Source organism: Vidua macroura, chromosome 22 (assembly GCF_024509145.1).
Source record: "Vidua macroura isolate BioBank_ID:100142 chromosome 22, ASM2450914v1, whole genome shotgun sequence".
Lineage (NCBI taxonomy): Eukaryota > Metazoa > Chordata > Aves > Passeriformes > Viduidae > Vidua > Vidua macroura.
The window spans coordinates 6,963,918-6,986,869 of NC_071592.1; the positions used below are offsets into that span (position 1 = coordinate 6,963,918).

Consider the following 22,952-nt stretch of genomic DNA (forward strand, 5'->3'; position numbering starts at 1 on the left):
CGTTCCTCCATAGCAAACACTGATACAATAACTTGTCTAAATGGGCACGTGAAGGATGTGAAATGCTCCAGCCTCTCTCACAGCTCAAACCACTTTCAGCCATGGGGCCAAGCACATTGAAATGTGAACAAACTGCTGTGGAACACTGGAGCACACACACAGAGCCTACAAACCCCACAGCACAGGGTCTGTGTGGAAGGTGCTGCTATCCAGATTCATTATTAATTCTGCAGGCAATTCAACTCAGTGTTACTGCTGCAGACACAGTTTACTTTACAGGGGCTGTTTTATCCTTACTCTGATCATCACAACTTACAAGACACAGACACTCATAATCCTAACAGAAAACACATCATCCACACCTTAATTGCTTTTATAACAGGAAAAGAAACCATTCATCCATACAGTGCACCACAAAGAATTATAAGAGCACATGGGTATTTTGTTATTAAAAGACCCAAGTCTTCCCTCTTCCCTAGATTATCTTAAAATCATAAATGGTAAATTTGGAACATTATTTTCCAGACTCTCTGAGTGAATTGATTAATGGCCAAAGTTCTGCATCTTTGTGACACTGGATAGGCTTGAGCAGTTCAAGTCAGCTGGGAGAGGAAAGCAGGGCTCCAGACCAAACCCTCCCTGTGCCCTGTCAGCATCGACCTGCAGAACCCTCTGCTGTCTTTGAACTCCACTTAGTGGAACAGAGCTGGGAACTGAGGGATACAGGGAGGCTTAAAAGAGTTCAAAAGGATGAGGGACCTGGGGAAATAAAGCCCAACACAGCTGTCCAGGGTGTATTCAAAGTGCCCATCAGAGCTCAGTGTTCCTGCTAAAACCCATCAATAATTCAAAGTGCATAAAAACTCACTCCTCCACAAAGAGCTTCCAAACCCAACCCAGCTTTTATTTAATCTGAAAGCAAATGGCAAAGCACAACACTAAATCAAACCTCGAGCCAGGGGACTCTGAACCACTCTGATGCTTCTCAAGTCGCACACCTTTTATTAAGCCTCAAAAACCCTGAGCTCCCCTCACCTCAGCAAGGCAGCACCCCTGTCCTGATATGACATTCTCTTCCTTTCATGCAAATCCCTTCTGCCCCAAGGCTCCAGCTCCCAGTGGGTTCCCTGCTCATTCCACCACCGCTATACCTACAATTATTGCAGGACTTAGCAGATAAAGAATTATTAAATAATTTAGCAACATTGCAAAGTGAATTCCTGGGCTCAAGCTGCAAAAATAACAGAGGATGTTTTGATTTTTTAACTACTTCAAGCTGATAAATGGGAACCTGGTCCAAAATCAGTTCTTTTAAAGGCTGAATGTTTTGACATGTCATATTTGTAATACATAAGATTCAGACTTAAAACACCACACAGAGGAATTACACAGCTCTGCTGCAAGGTAAATCAGAAACATTTCAGTTGAGATCTAAACATAAACTGGCAGGACCAGGCAATGCCACTTCCCCAAGAAGTGCATTTTTCTAGTCAGTTTGTTTCATAACCATATTTATAAGTTTCATCATTTTTTCCAATAGAACAGAATGGATTTTAAGGCCTGTTCAAGGATTCTGAACATATATAACATATATGGCACTATGTATTTTTATTTCCAACTCATATAATACTGGATTTGTGGGTGTCTATTAAGGAATCATCTTCCCCTTAAATTATTACTTACATAATTCTGAGTGTACATAATTCTGATGATGCCAAATGCTCTCTCTGCAGCCAGAGTTGTCAATTATGACTGCAACTCCCAAACCATGCCCTGAGCCTCCAAAAATCATCTGATGGAGCTTGAAACATCTTTGTGCAGATTAAACAATCTTCTCATAAAAGTTCCTTCTGGGAAATGAACTATTGGAAAGGAAGAAATTCAGGAATGTCTTGCACTTTAAAAATATGTCCCAGAGTAAGTTTTTATTAATATTTCTTTTACTCATCTGGTTGGGTGGAAGCAAGAATTAGTGAGTAGAATCTAAGTTTGTTTGCTTAGTTTTAAGAGATAAAAGAAATTAAACTTCAGGGGAGGGGTCTGGAAGAGGCAGTGAGATAATCTCATGCTTCTCCATGTAAGTATTGCTTTTCAAAGCCCACAGCCACACATCCACATGTAATGGAAGCATTCCCTTTCCTTTTGATGCTTCTTTGCCAGGAAAACAGCAGCCGGAGTTTGCAGGTTCTACTGAGAAAATGGCTAGAAATGACAAGGCAGTAATTGATAGCTTTGGAATTCTGAGTCAAGACCAAAGAGCTCTCTGCTCTGGATGCTCTGGGTGAGCCAAGGGTCAGTGCCTTGCCTGCAGGACAGGGAAGCAGGAGCCTCCACCTTCTGCTCACACCCCACAGCAAGGGATACAATCCCAAACCCATCAAAGCCCACAGATTTCTCTAAATGCCTTCCAGACAGCTAGCAGTGCGTGTGGGGGGAGTGTGTGCCTGTTCCTCCTCTGAAAAAGAGAAATCTGCCTGAACCCAGCCCCTTGGGAATGTTTATGTTCACAGGAAATCTTCTGCCCAAATCTCTGTTTTGCAAGTAAAACAAACAAAAGTGTGGTCTCAGCTCAGCAGATCTAGAAACAGCCTCTGTGACTCCTGTGCAGCTGCACATCAAGCACAGGACAGCAGACACTTCCACATGGAGCACCCAAACACCAGGAGTCCAAGTTCTTCCTCCTACCCACAGGACAGCTGGGCACAGAACAGGCCAGTGACAGCAGAGCCCTGAGCACTCCAACAGCTCCTCCCTGATTTTTACACTGAGAGAACAACCCTGAGCTGCCACAATGTAGCACTGTAGTCCTGAGGGAAGCAGTGCTGATGTTCCAAGACTGGAAATTACCTGGAAACCAAATCATGGAAGCACCATGAGGAAACGGTCAGAAGGTTCAGGACACAGAGCACACCTGGAGACAGAGGTGGAGCATGTGTGGTGTGCTCAAACCTTAAGCAGAAAGATGTCAAAGCCAAGAGAGTCAGCAAATGTTGCAGGATCAGGTTAAATTCTCGATACAGAATTACAGAATCCCAGAATAGTCTGGCTTGAAAGGGACATCCAACCCAAAAGCCCATCCAGTGCCACCCCTACCATGGTAGGGACACCTCCCACTGTCCCAGGCTGCTCCAAGCCCTGTCCAGCCTGGCCTTGGGCACTGCCAGGGATCCAGGGGCAGCCACAGCTTCTCCCTGTGCCAGGGCCTGCCTACCTCCCAGGGAGGAATTTCTCCCCACATCCCATCTCTCCCTCCCTGTGTCAGGTATCCCAGCCTGCTCCTGCACAGGGAATGAATGAACACATGCCTAGGGCAGGGCAGGGCACCCACCCCAGTGAAGGCTGAGCTAATGAATGAACATTTAACACCCCCAGCCTGACTTGCTGCCCCCGAGCTGCCAATTCTGTCATCAGCCCTCCAAACTCTGGCACCTGAGCAGGGCCTGAACAAACTGCCCTTTCTGTAGGCAGCTACAGGTTAAACACAGCACGGCAATGTTCCCACAGAGGTTTGGTCTCACAGCTCATACATCCTCTGGCTTGACGAACCTCCACGAGAGGGGAAATGCAGAGCCCTGCTGCTGTAAATCTCAGGGATCACATCTGCAAGGCAGTTATTAAATCACTGCAGCCTGGCATGCTGGCAGATCCCTGAGCCCAGCATTACACTGCATTTTAACACCATTCCTGGGAACAGGATGGCTGGCTACAGACAGGAACACACAGGATTTCATCTCCCTTCAAGCACCACCAAAACAGGCATTATTTTTCTGGAGCCCACAGAATCTTTTCAAGTTTATAACTTATTTTAATTATGTATATAATACAGCTTTCTAGTTTTTCCAGGTCATTAAACTGCAGGAAAGAAAAATTTTCCAACACAACTGTGTTCCAGTTACTAATTAAACCAACTTTAACACTTTTCTGCAACATGTTGGCAAAGATTTATGGGGCTGGCAAAAAGCAGGAGGCCAATGTCAAAATAACAGCCGGGCTCATTACAGCCACTTGAAGATTTACTCATGCCATCAAATAGCCACAATGAACAAAAAACCCTACAGCTTGCTTCCAGTGGTAAATGCTGGAGAAGGGAAAATAAGCTGGATTCCTGCAGGAGGTCTCTGTTTCTGTCCCAAATGGGTCTGTCCTCCTGTGGAGATACGGATTATTCCCTATAAACTCATAAAAAACATCCAAAAGAAAAAGGAGAAGGTAAAAAAGCCCCAAAAATAAAAATTTCATTTGCTTGTAATACTTCTTTGTGGGTTCTAGCTCACCCTTCCATGGGTAGAGCTTCGTGAGCATCTTTTTAAAATAAAGAACATAGATGGAATCAGACACAGCTGATCAAGATAAATAAATCCAGGGAAATATGGAGTCCCTGTGAGAAGCCATTCCACGATCTGAGAGGCCATTCCAATGACATCCCAACTGCCTTTTCCTTTGTAAAAAAGATGAAGTATTGATTTCAGATCAGTCAGTCAAAGGGAGCAAAGGGTGTAAAACACCTTCAGAAAGATTTAGCAGTAAATCCACACAGAACACCGGCCTCAATCTCCCTCCTGCCCTGCGGATCAGAGTCACAGCTCCACACTTGAAGGTATCCTTCCATGACAGAACCCACATTGGATTTCTTCCCATTTCACCAGGGGAAAAAGCCAGACAACCTGGAATTTCACAGGTGTGATCTTGTTCCAGGGAAGAATTTTTCTGAGGAGCCTGTGGCAAGCTGGAAGCAAGACGAGGAAACAGCAGAATCCAAAAACTGAGGTGAACTTACTTGAAGTTTCATAATTTCTTTGACAGCAGAAACCTTGGCCCAGAGACTCCAAATTTTTGAAATTTGTTGAACTTGGCAGGAGGCTGTGCCAATTTTCAGGGAGTTGTGGCTGGAATTATTAAGTTAATAGAGGCCGTTTCCACCTACACTCTGAACAGTTGTTTTTATATATCCACGTCCTTAAAAAAGCCCTTGCAACATCCCCAGCACCACTTTGGAAGGCAACAGGAAAGAAATCACATGGAGAACACAGGGAATGGGAGGGGAAGATACCAGAATCCAGCCAGGTAATTCTGGGAGGAGATTAACAGGATCCAAAGATGAAGGACTGAAAAGGGGCCACTGTTCACACATAATCTGGGTTTACATCTCACTCAAATATTCATAAAGACAAAGCAGAACAGTGCAAAATTGTCTTTCAAAGCCCCAACACACACCAAAATTCAGGCCGATTTTTATGCTTCTTACTGAGAACTTGCATCTTTTAGAGGGGTTGGGATGGGGAACTGCTGTTTTATGTTTTGCCTTTAAAAACCAATACTTTTTCTTTCTTAAACACTTCACAAAATGAGTGGGATAAATGATATTGCAGCCTGGAGCTACTCATGCTGCTCCTGACTGCCATGCACTGAAATCATCATACCTATAGAAGAGCTGGGGACAAACAAACCCTCCTGCACTGCAGGCACTGAGCACGCTTGGGATCAAATTCCTGATGGAGAGATCCAAGCTAGGCTGTCCCACCTCCAGCAGTCACAGAGCAGGGAGCATCCCCATCCCTGCTGTTCCCAGCTCATCTGCAAGGCTCTTTTTAGCAGTGGCACCTGAAACTACCCCAGCTAACCGCAGCCAAGGTGTCAGGCCAGGCTTTACCAGTTTCACTTCTCTGCAATTCGTCTTAGGAAAAAACTTACAGAGATTCCTTTACAAGCACATTCCCCTCGTATTCCTCCTTCCCTGGAATATTATATAAAAGAAAAAACGGCAAACCCAAAGCAGATGACCTCGAAAAGGATCTTCTCAGCAGGCTTTGCTGACAACAGGCACAGAAGGACTGAGCTGCTCTTTGCAATGTTTCTAACTCCTAAGGCACGACAGGAACATCCAATTGCAGGGGCAAAGCCCAGCTACTGCTGGAGGCAGCCCATCAGCTGGGCTGCAGTGGGGCAGAGGCATTCCCACAGGACACAATTCCTGACAGGAATTCTTGGCAGCTGATGCCTGTGCAGGCGGAAGTGATTCTGCCTCAAATACTTCCTTTACCACTGATAACACAATTCCTGCCACGGCCCTGCCAAGGCTGCACTGATAAGGAGAGGATCTGTAACCCAGTCCTGCTCCCACAGAGATTTATTTTTAGACGTCAGATATAGCAAGGCAAACACAGAGACTGTGCTGTTTGAAGGGATAATTCTGTGTCAGATGCAAGATGCTGAAGTGATAAAATGTGCATTATAGCACTTGCCTTGAGCAAATGGCTTTTGAGGGAGCAAAGAATATTATCTGGGAAGCGTGGAGCTGATCAGCTCTCCATATTCCATTACCAAAACCTACTCAGTTGAAGATAATGTCTTAATTCTTTCAAGTGAAGAACAGAGTATTTATTCCTGGCAGGAAGTAGATATTTAAGGAATTCCTAATCACTCTTTCTCCTGTTTCTATTAATGGCATTTAGCACTAAGTAAAGTAAAACCATATTTCATAGAATATCCTGAGTTGGGAGAGACCACAGGGACCATCCAGTCCAACCCCTGGCCCTGCACAGACACCCCAACAATCCCACCCCATGCACCCCTGGGAGCATTGTCCAAATGCTCCTGGAGACTTGGCAGACTTTCTTTAGCATATACTTATTGAATTACATTAATATCTCCTTAAATTATAAAAGAAATTTAACTCTGTCTCAGTCCAGAGTCAGTTCTTAATGCAAGCAGAAGGATATGGGACTCCATATCCATTCTTCTATCTCACATTTTTAAACTTGGGGAATTTGAAGTTGCCTCAATAGGTCCCACAGAGTTTTGATGAGTTCTTTTCAGTTATTTATTCATAGATCTGATATAAACCAAACAGATATAAAACAAAGCTTGTACTTGCTAGATGCAAAGTGCTGGTGATGAACAGCAGGCATTTTTATCATTTCACAGCTGTAATTACAGACTCTTCTGCACAAGTGCAATTGAACCACTTGGAAATGACCTTCTATTTGTACAAAGACTTTTATGTAGACTTACCACCAATGTGCTCAATGAGTGAGAACCAGGTCAAAAAAGTTAAAGGGGAGATACCTTGTATTTTATGTAAATTGACAAGAAGCTAAATTAGGAAAAAGGTAAATTGAGAAGAAACATTGCATCTCCTTGGGAGATGGACCATGAAGAAGTTGAACCAAAGTTCTGAATATTTATCCCATGTCAGACTAAAACACATCTATGAGGCAGAACCTGGCTTTTCATTAGAAATTAAAAATTAATGATGCAGCCCTTAAAATAAATACAGTAATGAACATAAGGCATTTCAGCAAAATGCCAGTCAGTTTTGGGCACTGATGCAATCTGTGAGGCTTAACCTGTCGGTACAGCTTTGACACTACTGCCTTTGCCTGGCAACCAGCAATTTCCTGGGATGCCACATGTGCCTGGCTGGCCAGCCACAGGTATTGGTAAGATATTGCTGTTGGAAGCAGTGTGGAAGGACATTTCCACAGAGTGGAAGAGAAAAAGCCCCCCAGAACGCACCCAGCCTCACTAGCACAGTGCAAGGATTTGAAGAGAACAAATCCCTTTTCATACCTCTCAGCAATTTAATTTAAAACTATCTCATCAGGTGAAATGTCAGGCTATTAATACCTCCTGCACCATGAGACCATATTATAAGTGACATAAACGTTACAAAACAACCTGAAATTTGGCCAGGCTGTTAATAGACAGCATTACACAATTCCTGACACGGACAGATAAAGCTGTATTTCTACTATGCAAATTTCTAACAGTGAATAGATTTTGAAAGCAGTTTACACCCACCACCCCTCAGATGCAACTCAGTAATTCTCTATTAGGTGCCAAGCTGTCACTTCCCATCACTCCAGCCCACTGCTATTCTCTGCCCTACCTTGGGAGCACAAAGGAGCCTCCAACTTGATTAAAATGCATGAGCCCTGTGTGAACCTATTTTTAAATCTCCCAGCTGATACTGCTGTTGTATTAACAGCTTTCATTTATTTTACCATTAATACTGGTATTCTAAGGAAGTGCTGCAATGCTTTATCTTTTCACATTTCAGCAGCTCCTCTTCTCAAAGAGATTTTTCACCATATAAAAAAGTCCTGACACGGTGGGGATTTATCAGAAACCTTGCTTAGGAAAAGGAAGCAATTACAGGCACAGAGGGCCTGAGTCACCTCATTTAGGCCCAAATTTGCTTTAGGTACACAAATAGCTGAACACGTAGGGTTTTTCAAAGGCAGATGTGGTGGAAACAGAGAACTGAGCCCTCAACACACACAGAGTTTCAATTTTATGACAGTTCTTCTCATGCTGCCACCAGCCCCTGTTTTCTTCCTGGTTTCACAGCACAGACACAGAAAACAGCTCAGGACTCAGATAACCAGTAACAGCTCAATAACCAATACCATCTCTATTTCCTGTGCTAGATCCTTCCACAATCTCTGTTTTTCAGGCAGACCTCCTCTGGTTACAGCCTCTGGTCTGGTTGTGCCAGGGGACCACTGAGCAAGAGCAGGGGAAGCTGCAGGAGCAGCAGGGACATCACAAAAAGCAGTGCTAAACCACTCCTGCTTGTGGGAGCTTCCCAGAAGAATGTGCTTCAGGAAAACCTTGAAATGATGTATCACCTGATTTTACTTCTGCCTCTTGCAAAGATAAAGATGAAACACGCAGGTCTGCCCTGCCATCCTGAAAACATCACAGGAAATGCTTCAACCCACAAAATAATTAATTATTGGTCATCAAAACAATGTGCCATGCACAGCTTGTGCTCCCTCTCCAGTTGCTCATTGTCCTGAACACCCCTGGATGATGGGAGGGAGAACTCAGAGGACCACAGGACGCAAAAACCACACCTGTGCAGATACAGACCTGCTCCAACATAAAACTTCTGTCCAGGATTACTGAAAAATTAGTTGTATCAAATCAGCAAATTACCAGGAGACAGAAAGCAGGGACATGGATCAGCCACACTGTTCTTACACACAGAAAATGAAAATAAACAGTTTCCAGCAGAGTGAGTTCTGCTCCTGCTTGCCCATTTCCCAGGGGCCTCCATGGGAACTGAGCTCTTTGCACTCTACGTCGTGCCCAGTATTTTTTGTGTCTGTGTCTGCAGAGCCCACACCCCAGAACCAACCCTCCCAGAGCCACCAAGTGTGAACAACAGCAGATCCCAGCCCTGAACAGGACCCAGGCTCCTTCCCAGCCAGAATTTTACAGAGACAGAGAAAAAACCCCAGCTGCATAATTCTGCTTGCAAAAGTGTCAAGCACGGCAGCATGGAAGGCTGTAAATAATTCACTCGGTATTACAGGAAATGTTTTACAAATGAAAAGGTTGTGACCTCTTTTTTTGCTACAAGGCTGGCAGATGCTGGAGGCATTCCTGCTCCTCTAAGTGCAGAACAAAATGTGTCCCATTTGTGAGAAACTCCTGGGTCTCAGCCCTCCCTGGAAAATACTTCTGCCTGTATTCCTGAGGGAAGGATCACAGAGGAGCAAAGCCTGCACACTTCCAGAAATGCAGCTCGGGCTGATGAGCAGTTTCTGGTATTTTGATGACACAGCTGCTGCAATGCACAATGCAGAGCTAAGGGAAGGGATAAATTTGATTTATTTATATTTACATAAATACATTCACACAATTTTTTAATCACACACACACAAACCAAAAATACACAGGCATGATTACAGATGACTCAAGACTGAATGTTTGATACAGTTTTAAAACAGTGACATCAGCCAAACCCAGTGGAAATAAAACCATCTCCAAGCTCAAAGGAGAGCTCCACATGACTGAGGGCAGATTCTGGCCCAGCACATAGAAGCAATTCCAAATAAAGTCTCTACAGCCTTAACTTCTTACCACTAAACATTTAGCAACAAACTAAATAAGCCTCAGTGGAGGTCCCTCTACGCTTTCCCACAGGGTGAGCTAGCAGGAAGCACAAGGTGTTTTATGTGTAAGAGAAATCCAAGACTCACCTGTATGTTGCCAAAGTCCACGTTTTCATAGTGGAAATGTGCACACTCAGCCATCTTCGGGAAGTGCCCCTTTGTAAAGGATAACCTGGAGCACACCAAGAACACACCATGAGATAGATGCAGACCACTCAACACAGATAAACTACAGGCACTGATACAAAACAACAACTTTCTCATCCTAAAGCCAAGGGAACACAGGGATTTGTTGATGTGATGCACCAAAACGGTGGGGAAGGGAACCAAGTGAGAAAGGAAAGCTGAAATGCCAAGTGACTTTTCCACTGCATCCCTACAGAGCTGGGTGACATTCCAGCAGCACCACATCCCAATGCATCCTAGAGAGCTGGGTGACATTCCAGCAGCACCACATCCCAATGCATCCTAGAGAGCTGGGTGACATTCCAGCAGCACCACATCCCAATGCATCCTAGAGAGCTGGGTGACATTCCAGCAGCACCACATCCCAATGCATCCTAGAGAGCTGGGTGACATTCCAGCAGCACCACATCCCAGTGCATCCTAGAGAGCTGGGTGACATTCCAGCAGCACCACATCCCAATGCATCCTAGAGAGCTGGGTGACATTCCAGCAGCACCACATCCCAATGCATCCTAGAGAGCTGGGTGACATTCCAGCAGCACCACATCCCAGTGCATCCTAGAGAGCTGGGTGACATTCCAGCAGCACCACATCCCAATGCATCCTAGAGAGCTGGGTGACATTCCAGCAGCACCACATCCCAATGCATCCTAGAGAGCTGGGTGACATTCCAGCAGCACCACATCCCAATGCATCCTAGAGAGCTGGGTGACATTCCAGCAGCACCACATCCCAATGCATCCTAGAGAGCTGGGTGACATTCCAGCAGCACCACATCCCAATGCATCCTAGAGAGCTGGGTGACATTCCAGCAGCACCACATCCCTCAGGATGGACACGGAGCAGGGACAAGCAGCTGCACCTCACAAATGCACATCCACAGCCTTACACGAGACACGAGGAAAGCAGAACTTTACCTGTGAAAGGCATCACAGCCCATCAGTCCCGGGGGGATGTATCTGAGGGTGCAGAACAAACTCTATTTATCCTTTGCCTTTTGCAAATTCAAAAGTCAGGCATAATTATTCCCAAGTGTCTCCAGCCACACTGGTGGCTGCCGGGGAGCTCCTCTGGCTCTGCAACATGCTCCTACTTCTGCTGAAGCTATTACAGACTCCTATAGATATTCCTGGTGGTGAGCCAATGAGATTGTCATTATCTAGCTCCCTCTTCCCACGGAAATACAAGTGGGAAGTGAGATGCAGCATCTGGCTGCTCAGCACTGGAACAAAGAGCAATTTCCCTCTCGGCAGAGCACTGGAGGGGTGAGCTGAAGGCACAGATCCATCAATCTTGGGGAGTTCTGCTCCTCAAGTCAGCATTTTTAGCTAAGTAATATTGATTATTTCTGATCCCTGTTGCTGCACACATAATGACTTGGGTTACAGTCTCTGGGAGACAGGCAGAGACAGAAATACAGCATGAGCCCACAGGGAAAAAAAAAACAAAAAAACTGGGAGATCAGGGAAGAAAAAATATCCCTTAGAAGGGAAAACTGTGAAAAATCCATTAAATGAAGTTACAGAGGGCAGAATGCAAAAAGAAAAGAGAAAAAAAATCAGATAAAAAATACATATAGGCCACCCACTTGTCCTGGTTTAGCTTTCCAGAGCATAAGGAGACGGAAAATGATCTCATTTACACACTGCCTGGGCTTCTTTTGAGATTTTTGTTATATTATAATAATTGTTCTATTATAATATGCTTTATTGTGGGGTGTTTTTAATTAATATCTTTCAGGAAGAATTGCTGAAGAAAATTAAAAACACTGCAACAGTGAGGTTCAAATCCTACCTAGCTTTGTTTCTATGACCAGAAAGAGGAGAGTGAGCCAGCAAAACCTCTCACGCCCAGTTTTAGGCTCCATTAGCTCAAATTGCCTTAGTTCCACATGGATTTTGGTTGCTCTGCTGAAGATTCACCATCACAAATTGTTGCTGAATGCCTTGCACTGCAGCACAACAGCCAAAACTCAGCACAGCAAAACTGGAAGCCCGGGAAAGACAGGAAAACCACAGAAGTCTGCTCTTACTTTTTCACGTTCTTCACTTTCATGCTGGCCGTGCTGCCGCAGGAGCGGAGCGGCAGCTCCCCCGGGATGTCCGGAATGTCGGCACCTCGGGCCTGCAGGGAAGAGACAGGAAAAGCAAGGGGTTAAACATGGCTGCAAGCTCTGGGCTCTGCCTGCTGACAGGAGCCCCTCTGCTCTGCAGGGGGCTACAAACCTCAGAAGTGCTTAAGTTGAATTCTGCCTTTTGACCAGGAAGAACTGACCTTTGGGATGGGGACCAGGGAGGTGACAATCTCTTCTGCCCAAGCCTTGCTAATCCTTGGAGTAACTGTGAAATTCAGTATTTAATTGATTGCTACTTCTGCTTTCTAAAGTGGAGATTTTCAGAGGTGGGAGTGAAATAGGTATTCCTAAACTCTGTAGTTGGACTCCTCAGTAAGTACCTGATTTTCCAGACATGTGTGTGTTTAGACTCAGGCAGAGGCACTGCAAAAAGCTGGATTGCTCACACAATGGAAAACAAGTTAATGACAGAGCTGCTTATATGTGGGAGGTGAACTTCTAAAATAGATGTTTGAAGCTATTCGTTTAAGTGCTTGAGGACATTAGAATTCCTTAATTACTAAAATTCATTTACTTCAGCGAGGCCAGAACTCCTAAGTCCCTCCTTTCTGTTCTGTCATACCTTCCCATCCCCTCCTTCCTCCAGCTGCCTTTGCCTAAGCCATGAGCTCTGCTGGGGTTGAATTCTCCAGCACAAGGGACACAAACACTCAGCTCCATGGGTTTCTCCCACTGTGATCCAGAGGAATGAGGGGGTTCAGTGAGGCTTTTATGGAGAGAGCAGTGATCATACAGCAACAGACTTCACAGAGGAGGAGGAGGAAAAAAACAACTGATGCTGGCCAGAGACTGCCCATCAGTGATGTGGGTGACATCAGCTGAGTGAGCTTTTTCTGCTTTATACAATGCACTAAAAACATGAACAGTGTCCCAAAGAGAGAATGCTGAACCAAGAGCAAGAAAGGCACTTCAGTGTTACTTCTCTTACAGGTCTGGAACCAAAAAGTATTCCATCAAATCCCTTTTCTAATGACAGGAGCAAACAGATGACTGCCCTGATGTTACATCAGTCCCAATGGTTCTAAGCTGGTCCAGCAGAAGATCTCTGAACAGAGTTGGATCTGTCCCAAAGTTGTAACTGATAACAGAACACAGCTGCATTCTGCAGTGTGAAATATGGAGAAATATGGAAGTATGGTCTCCACCCCCAAAACTTTATAGTTGGACCACCACAACCCAAGCTAGCAGCCCATGTGTGGGATGAGCCACAGGATAATTTTGTCACCCCTCCCTGAAGCTCCCATTTGACCCTGACACAGGTTACCTGTACCTGAGCTTCCCCACGTCACCGAGAGCTGCAGTGAGTCAGTCAGTGCCATTCTCCTGCTTGTTTTCATCAACCAGACCAGTGCCAGAGAGAGAGAGGGATTCATCCCACTGAACCCCAAACAGGCACAGGGGTGATACAACCACGTTATCCATGTGAGGGTCCTGCTACAGTCACCAGGGACACTCTGGTCCATTCTCCTGCTTTAGACAACAGGAGGAGAGTCCTGGAATGGTTTGGGGTGGAAGGAACCTTAGAGATCATCCAGTCCCACCCCCTCCTCTGGGCAGGGACACTTCCACTATCTCAGGCTGCTCCAAGACCCATCCAGCCTGGCCTTGGACACTTCCAGGGATCCAAGGGCAGCCACAGATTCTCTGGGTACCCTGTGTGAGGGCCTCACCACCCTCACAGGGAAGAATTTCTTCCTAACATCCCATATAACTACTCTCTGTCAGTTTGAATCCATTCCCCCTGTCCTGTTGCTCCAGGTCCTTTTCCACAGTCTCTCTCCATCTTCCTTCTCAGCCCCTTCAGGCTCTGGAAGGCCACAACGAGGTCACTTTCTCTTCTCCAGGCTGAACAATTCTCTCAGCCTCTCCTCACAGCAGAGCTGCCCCATCCCTCTGATCATCCTGGTGCCTCCTTTGGACAAAGCCAAAGAGGCTGCAGGAGCACCCACTCCCCTGGACATTCCCCTGCTCCCCAGGAGCCCCTGGACACGGAGCTCCAGGCTGAGCCTGGCTCTGAGGAGATGAACCCCAACAGCTGCAGTAACCCAGCAGCAGCTGCACCCATCCAGCTCCTGGTGCTTCCAGCATTGCCCTTGGAAAATCTCCTCTGAGTGAGCTCCACCCTTTAGCACCACTGAATAAATCTGAATCCAGGTCTCTCTCTCTCCCAGCTGCACCTTCCACAGCACTGACCACAGCCAGTGCTCTGACCCCACTGTCCCACAGCTCTGCACAACAGGCACAGCCACTCACCAGAGGAAAACAGGAACAATATTTATACACTTAAATAAACCTACTCTGGGCTGACTGACTTACTGAGCACACAATCACTTCAGGATGTAATATGACACTTGAGAATCTCATTGTCAATTTTAGCATTAAGAGGATCACCAATTTAATAAACCTTACAGGTCTTTTACATAAGAAAATAACTAATTTCAAGAATAAATGTGCCATTCCAATAAGTTGCTTTTAGGCCAAGCTGGATGGGCTTGCTTAATTTCCTAAGGAACAGAATTTCTGTAGGAAGAAAAGCAATTTTTCTTCTCCATCAGCAGTAGGAGCTGGTGGGATATAAAAATGGATAAACAATCTGACAGAAAATGTGGGCTTCAAGCCAGTTTGCAGCAGTGGGCAGAGACCTCCCTGGATCTGACTCAAAGCAGCGTAGGCAAAACTCACACCTCCAGGAGCCCAAAATGCCAGCACCTCTCTTGGAAAAGTTGTATTATCCTCTCCTTCCCAGTGGAGTAAAGTCCAAATGGAGCTAGATTTCTACCTCTCCCGCTTTCTGCATCCACTTAACTGGACCATAATGAGATGCAAGGCAGTAATTAACTCCAGGGGCTTTTCCAGTTAGATCTGAGCTCCATGGACTGCTGCAGAACAACGATCTCTCCAAGGCTCACAGTTGAGACAAAAGCACAGAAAGGTAAGGGCACAGAATTTGTGCAAGCTCAGATCCTTACTAAAAGGTACCAACATGAGAAAAAACCTTGGTGAAGAGACAGATACCAAACAAGAAACTTACTGCAATTTTAGAAACTGCATTACTCCTAAATAACTGTAACTCCTTTCCATTCAAACCAAAGATACACAGCTACACAAAATAGATTGTATACACTATTTTGCATCTGTTTTGATGCACAACTTGGCATGTAGCATGCAGGTCACTCTCCCCTCAAAACACAAACAAAACCCTCCAAATGAAATTTGTCATCTTTTGTGCTTTGTGTCACAGTAATTTAATTTTAAAAATCATTTTGAAACAGTTGGATTATTTACACTGAAAATTAGCTACCTGGCATCATCATGGCTTCTCACTTCCCTATTTTCTATGCATCACTGTGCTGTGGAAACCTGGTAATTGCAGAGCAAATCTGTTTATACTAATTGTTTAGTCCCATTTTCACAGCTGAATGTCATTGCTGTATCAATCTGCTCTGGTCCAAAACTTGGTAAACAAATTATAGCTCAAGGCAGAACTCAGAGAATTGATTATTCAGGAATCTCAGTCTCTTACCTTTGCAGGGAAGGCTTTGGAGCGACACCACTTCACCAGCTTGCCCTAAGCCAAGAAATTCTCCTTCCAAAAGCTTGACTTATATCAGTAGTAGTTGAGACAATATTGCAGAAAGTCAGTATTTTGTCACGGACACCTGCAGGATTGCCAGGCAGGGAGATCTCAGTAAACCCTTCCTCTAGGCAGGAGGAAGAACGCCTGTCTGCCTGTCCAACCCTCCCATGGATCACAGCATCACAGAATTGTTAAGGGTGGGAAAGGCCTTCAAGACCATCGCCCGCTGCCACCACTGTGCTCACCACTGAACTGTGTCCTAAGGCTCCACACCCACACGTTTTCTGAACACTTCTAGGGACAGTGACTCCAGCCCTGCCCTGGGCAGCTGTGTCAGGGCTGGACAGCCCTTTCCAGGAAGAAATTTTCTCTGATATCCAATCTAAACTTCCCCTAGAGCAACTTAAGGCCGTTCCCTCTCCTCCTGTCCCTGTTCCTGGCAGCATAGCCCAACCCCCCCGGCTGTCCCCTCCTGTCAAGAACTGTGCAGAGCCACAGGGGCCCCCCTGAGCCTCCTTTGCTCCAGGCTGAGCCCCTTTCCAGCTCCCTCAGCCTCTCCTGGGGCTCCAGCCCCTTCCCCAAGTCTGTTCCCTTCCCTGGACATGTTCAAGTGTTGCTCCTAATCTCCCTGGGAATCCGAGAGCAGAATCTGAGAGCTCTCACAAATCAGGCTGCTTAGCTTTAAGCATTTGAAATTTCTAGTCTTTTTATTTATAGACATGATTTAGAAAACTTCAGCTTTGTGCTAGCACACAAAACCTTAGTCATAAATAATTTATATCTAACGATTCCACAGCATAATATGAAAGGATTTTCTCCTAAAAAGTCTCCTTGCATTTATCAGAAAACATGTCAACCTGTCTCACTCACATGCAGAGACATAACACAATCTGAAATATGTGTAAAACTCAACACAACAGTCCAGTGAACACAATGTGATGAAGTTTCCACCTTGGTATCCTCAACAGGGGAGAATATTGAACCAATGCAGAACCCACAGCCCTCCTCCTGCTGCTTCTTACTTACTCTGGGATGCACAAGAAACCCTGGAATCCCACAAGTAATCCCATAGTTGGTTTTCCACAGGACTACAGAAAGACCCCTGAGGAGGCATCACAGATACACCTCGGCAAGTGGCTGAATCCAGGTGAGATTTCTGAAGGCAGGAATTTAATCCAAGGTTATCACAAAGCAAGAATAACTATTAGACAGACACTAACATATATTCATATTCTACTGTCAGTCTCTCAACAAAGCCAGTTTGGAAGGATCAGATTGCTCTGGATTCTGTCAGCACATGGCCTTGTTTCTAAAAACAGCAGAGCTGGTTCCAAATGCTGCTTGGTTTCCATGACAGTCTTTCCTTTACATCATCTTAATTTCCCCTCGATCTTCTTGGAAGGAAAAATTACAAAGAGAGGAAAAAAACCCAAACCCCCTTTAGAGCTCTCAAAAACACTAAAGCTTTGCTTTAGTTTTACTTCTTTGCTGGAGAACAGCAGGGAACAGAAATGTTGTTTCAGGAGAAGTCATTATTCTGGAGGGAGCAGTAATTTCTTCACTTGGCACAAGGAGGAATGAAGAGGGCTGAAGTGGGTGCTCATGTACAAGGACAGGACATCAATAGCTACTCAAAATTTTGGGTACCAGCTCACTACACAGAGCTGGCTTACCATTTACTCCATCAGAGAGTTTGCTCTGCAGCACTAAAAAGAAAGTGACCCACAGAACTCCTTGCTCCCTGTGAGGCAGAAGGTGATGGTTCCCTCAACACCTGCTCTCAGGAATTACTGCCCAGGAACTCACCTAGAGCACAATGAAGGAAGAATTCTGGTCATCTCAGCTTTGACCACGCAGCCCTTCATATAGTCCAGGGAAAGAAAGTTCTCTCTGCTCCTCCTTCAGATGTTGTGACAACTACCCTGATTCACCACGATAAATAAATCAAAGAAGGAAAGGGAAATGCTCCAGTAAACTGTGAGTCACCATGTTCGAGCTGCTCCAACTAATTCTGAAGGAAAGTTCCCAGTTCCACAGCATTTATCCCTAAAAGGATTAAGATGCACTGAGCACAGCAAGGCTACAACTGGGTCACTCTTTTGAATGGCAGAAATATATGGGAATGGACAACATTCACCCCAAAATGTCAGAGGTACAGGGGCAATATGATGGAAAAGCAAATATTTGCCAAATTCTTCATGTTACCACTTTCCATGGATTCATTTAGTGGAACCGAATTAATTTCTTAAGCATTTTCACACAGCATGGTTCTGTCACATTAGCACATTGCAGCTACATTTTTCAGAGCTGCTTAAGATATTTGTACACATTTCAAATAAAGAAGCAACCCAGTTTAGGCACCCAGGTCTGACAATGTCATCTTAAACAAAAATATGTGCTTGTCATACTACAGCAGCTTTACCAAAGAAGTTAAAAATAACATTAAATATCCCCCTCCAATTCTGCGTTTCTTCATTGATATGGAGGTTGTGGTCTCCCCATCCCCGGAAGTGTCCAAAGCCAGGCTGGACAGGGCTTGGAGCAATCTGGGGTAGTGGAAGGCATCCCTGCTCAGGAGAGGGGATGGAACTTGATGGGCTTTAAGATCAGTTCCAACACAAACCATCTGTGATTCTGTGATTTTAAGCATTAATCCTGTGCTGTTCATGTTCTCATCAGCAGAGTGCAGCACGGGCACATTCAATAACACCCAGAACAAGGATGTTTCCCAGAGTGAGAAACACTGGAACCTTTTAAATTTTATATATATATTTTTTTTTTAATTGAAGTCATCACTTAGCTCCTCCCTTAGTGCAAATATCCCTTCTGGCTGGAGGAGGGCTTTAGGTGCAGATGGCCTAAGGATGGCCTAAGTAATTGGAGGTAGTACTGACCTTTTAATCTAGCTCTGTTTGGGGATTGTGGAATGTGCAGAAACACTCATCCAGCCAGAAATACCTTTAAAATCTCATGGCAACTGAGATAATGGGATAGAGAAAAGGAATGAAAAAATGACAAGTGCTTACAGTAAGGAAACTTTGAACATTGGCAATGGACATTCTTAATCCCATGTCTAAGAAATCTGCATTCAATAAAGACATTTGAATGTGCATCGTTTTTTGAGTTTAGAACTTTTAATTCCATTTTTCAGGTTCTCAATTCCAAACTGCTCCAACCAGTACTTAGTTCATGGCATGTATAAAAGGGAATTCTTCTCTTTTTTTTAAAGGACCACACAGAATGTGTTTTTTCTACTCCCAGCATCTCTGGGGGGGTGGGGGTGGTGAGGAGGAAGAAGGGAAATAAGTAAAAGCAAAACAAAAAAACCCAACACTTTAAAGCATTGCCATGAGCTGGCAAATTCAGAGAAACCTCTCATTCCAGAGTCTTAGCATCACAGAGGAGTTAGTCCAGGGCATCCATTTACCATAGTTTAAAGGATCAGCCTGGAATGAGCAAAGAACAAATTCTTAACTATTTGTCTACTGTGTTTTCAAATTAAGATCTGCAGCTCACAGATACGTAGGTGAAACCTTCTGCAGCTCCCATGTAAAACCACTGAAGTGGAATCCAAGACATGGAACAAGCAGCTTGGCAGCTCTGAGCACCTCCTTTGGCACTGCCACTGTCACTGTGACCAAAATTCACCTCTGCACAGCAGCATGAGTTTGTGCCATGGCAGCATTTCCCAAGTGAGCCTGAAAGAGACACACAGATTTTCACTGATTCTCTGCATTGAATCCAGCGCACTCAAGGGCTGCTGGGGATTTTCAGCAGAACAGTCTCACACTTGTGTTTGCCATCACAAAATCCAGTTTTAGGGCTAAAAGGGATGCAACCAAGCACAAGTGAATGGTCAGCAACTGAGGGCAGCATTAGCATGGTAACTCCCTGACAGCCCTAAGTTTGGATCTGACATTCCCATCGTGAAGCCTGATTACCATTCCCAAAGCCCTGGGCCTAGGAGCTGCAGGGTACAGTACACAGCCCCTCACAATGGCAGAGTGGCTCAGGAATGTACTTTCTTTAAGAACAAAAATCCCACATACAATATGCGTGGGAAAGGCAGACAGGGTTAGAGTCCTGCTTCTGTACAGCCTACAAAATAAATTACAGAGAAAAGCCACAGAAAATAGAATATCCAACAAGAACAATACTTCTGATTCCTGTTTCTTGTTGGTAAAAAAAAGACCCCAAAGATCCCAGCTACTGTTTGATGCAAAGAGGGAGGAGGGTATCCTAATTATGGCTTGGATATAAAAGGGCAATTGGAGCTTTGGGTTTTATTGCAGAAAGCAATTTCTCATCACGTAAAACACAACAGAAATAGATTTAGGCTCAAACAAGCAAATCCCACTCTGGTAAGTCCCCTGGCCACAGCCAGTGATTATGCAAATAACAATGTGATGTTAAGTTACAGATATAAATCGGATTTAGCAACTCAGGAGTTGTCCCAGTGCAGCAGCAAGATGGGGAAGGTGGAAAAAACAGCAGCCTGACATTCAACCCCAGCATCTGAGTCAGGACAATTAACAGGAATTGATATTTCTGTGTGTTAAGGCAACCTGGGCTCAGCTTTTGTTTATAGAGAAGAGCTGTGTCCAATGGCATGAGCACAAAACTGGGATCCACTGCACTCCCTGCCCAAAGTCCTGTGATAACACAGCAATGTGAGGAATGTGTCTGCCTCTAGCATGCACTTTATACCATAGAGTGTCCATAAACTTCTGACCAACAAAACAGAAGAGTCATTAACTCTGCCCAAGAGGAGGGGAAAGCTCGGCCTGGGATCACCCCAGGCTCCACAAACTGGGAAGGACTCCTCACTCCTGATGCCTTCCAGAAAAGGTCACACAAGTTGGAAACAGAAGGTGACACTGCTCTCCAGGAATGACCTGGAGGTCAGAACAGGACTCTTGATGCTGCAAGAGCTGGGAAGGTGAATAATGACCATGGAGATGCTCCAAGGGCTGGAGCCCCTCAGCTCTGGAGCCAGGCTGGGAGAGCTGGGGGTGCTCACCTGGAGAGGAGAAGGCTCCAGGGCCCCTTGCAGGGCCTGAAGGGGCTCCAGGAGAGCTGGAGAGGGACTGGGGACAAGGCCTGGAGGGACAGGACACAGGGAATGGCTCCCACTGCCAGAGGGCAGGGATGGATGGGAGATTGGGAAGGAATTGTTCCCTGGCAGGGTGGTGAGGCCCTGGCACAGGGTGCCCAGAGCAGCTGTGGCTGCCCCTGGATCCCTGGCAGTACCCAGGGCCAGGCTGGACAGGGCTTGGAGCACCTGGGAGAGTGGGAGGTGTCCCTGCCATGGCAAGGGTGGGACTGGATGTACACTAAGGTTCCTTCCAAGCCAAACCATTCCATGATTCCATGAATAATCTGTGCCCTGGCAACCATGGTATTTGATCAAATCCCAAAAACAACGTGCAGCTTTACACCAACACAGCAGTGACCAACACTATGCAGCAAGGCAGAAATGTAGGGAATGACTACATTTTGACTACATTCATCTTCAGGGAATAATTCATCATTTTATAATTAAGAAGGCTGAATCATGGCAAAAAACCCCAAACATTAATGCCTACAATCTTCAGAAAGACAAACTCTGACATGATTTGTTTGTCTCTTGGGCTTAAATTGGGGTGGGGAATGGAAAGGGACGGATAAGCAGACTGTTGATACCCTTCAAAAACTATTCTTTTCTGCATTATGGTAATCTTTTCCTGCATTATGGTAACTAAGAAGACATGGACACTGATTAAAAAAAAAAAAAAAGCCAGTTACAATGAACCACTTATAAATAAGAGACTTCTTTCCCTTCCTTAATGTTCCGCCTTATTTTTAAGCAGCTGGGTCTAGGGAAAAGTGATTGACAGTAAATAAATTATAAGTTTTATCTCCCAAATAAGTACATTTTGAACAACTGTGGAATTTCCTGTAATGTGACAACAAAACAGGCATAGAAATAGATCAGCTTTGGAACAGGTGGGAGGGAAAGAAGTGGAGGGTCGTGGCAGTGTAATCCTGACTCCAAAGCTCAGGGCAGGGAATAAGCTGGAGTAGCAACAGCAGCATCCCCAGCAGCACGGGAACAGCACCACCAGCAACAGCAGCCTGGCTGAGCCAGAATTAGGAAAGAAATGACAAACAGGGTGCATTCAAATTGGTGATGATGGCACACAACAAGCTGCTGATCCAGCCTTAGCAAATTCTAAATCATTCCTTCATTTTGCTGTATAGAAACAGACTTTCCAACAGATATTTACAAAACATAATTTGGATCTCCTGGCTCACCACTGTAGTGCCAGAGTGCACACACTGGCACGGCTTTAAATGTAACCAGAAACTATTGCTGCTCTTGCCTATGAAAACTAAATGATTACTATGAATTAATACTTCCTGCCAAAAATACAGTATCCATTCTGGATTAATTGAACTTATTTGATTGGCAAAGCCAAATGGAAGCCAATGTGCCAATTAAGTGATTGCCCCAATTTTGGAAGATTCTCGGGGACAAGTTCTGTGCTGGGAGCCAGCCTGTGAAATAAAAAGGCTCCTCTAAGCAAGAGGCACAGAAAGGACCTCACACAGCAACAGAAACCTTTGCCAAAAGCTTAACAAGGGAAAATAATGCTAGATTCATGCAGCAATAACAAGGAAAAGCAAGTTATGTGGATTGAAAAGGAAACACAGGTTATTGGTGCAGTACCAGGCCAGAACTGCTTTGATCAAAATATTATTGCACCTGATGCCTGCCTGGTGTGATGGCCTGTCCCAAAACATTTGTGTCAGATCAGTGCCTGTGCTGTCCACACTTCCTGGACTCCCACTCCCATTCCACCCTTCCCTCTGTTATCCCAATTCCCCAGCCTGAGCTGCAGCAATTCCATGAAAATGCTGCCCAGTGCTGGGCACAGAAGACACTCTGCAGTTCCTGCAGGATTAACACAGTCCTGACTCACCAATCCAGGCAAGTCAAGAGCTTGAGGACTTCAGCAGCACAAAACCAACCTCCAAACCTACAGGTAACATTTTCTATAGCATTAAGGCAGTGATCCCTCAGACTTAGAGCCAGAAGCCAAATGCTGGAGCATTTAGGTGGAGAACCATCTAAGGCAGGCTCTGATGCTGTCAGAGCTCATGGAGAATTTGG

The 22,952-nt window shown here is 45.1% G+C and overlaps 1 protein-coding gene across 2 annotated transcripts in view; it reads right to left on the reverse strand.

Moving 5' to 3' along the window:
* Nucleotides 1–22,952, reverse strand: part of ARHGAP32 (Rho GTPase activating protein 32) — a 171,828-nt gene that overhangs the window by 116,078 nt on the left and 32,798 nt on the right. The window contains exons 3-5 of one of the 2 annotated variants that reach the window (XM_053996896.1): nt 12,121–12,212; nt 11,006–11,047; nt 9,990–10,074 (exon numbers count right to left, since the gene is read on the reverse strand). In XM_053996896.1, the coding sequence (XP_053852871.1) occupies nt 9,990–10,074; nt 11,006–11,047; nt 12,121–12,212 (219 nt within the window). The remainder of the gene's footprint in view (nt 1–9,989; nt 10,075–11,005; nt 11,048–12,120; nt 12,213–22,952) is intronic. The other variant, XM_053996897.1, reaches the window with a different exon arrangement.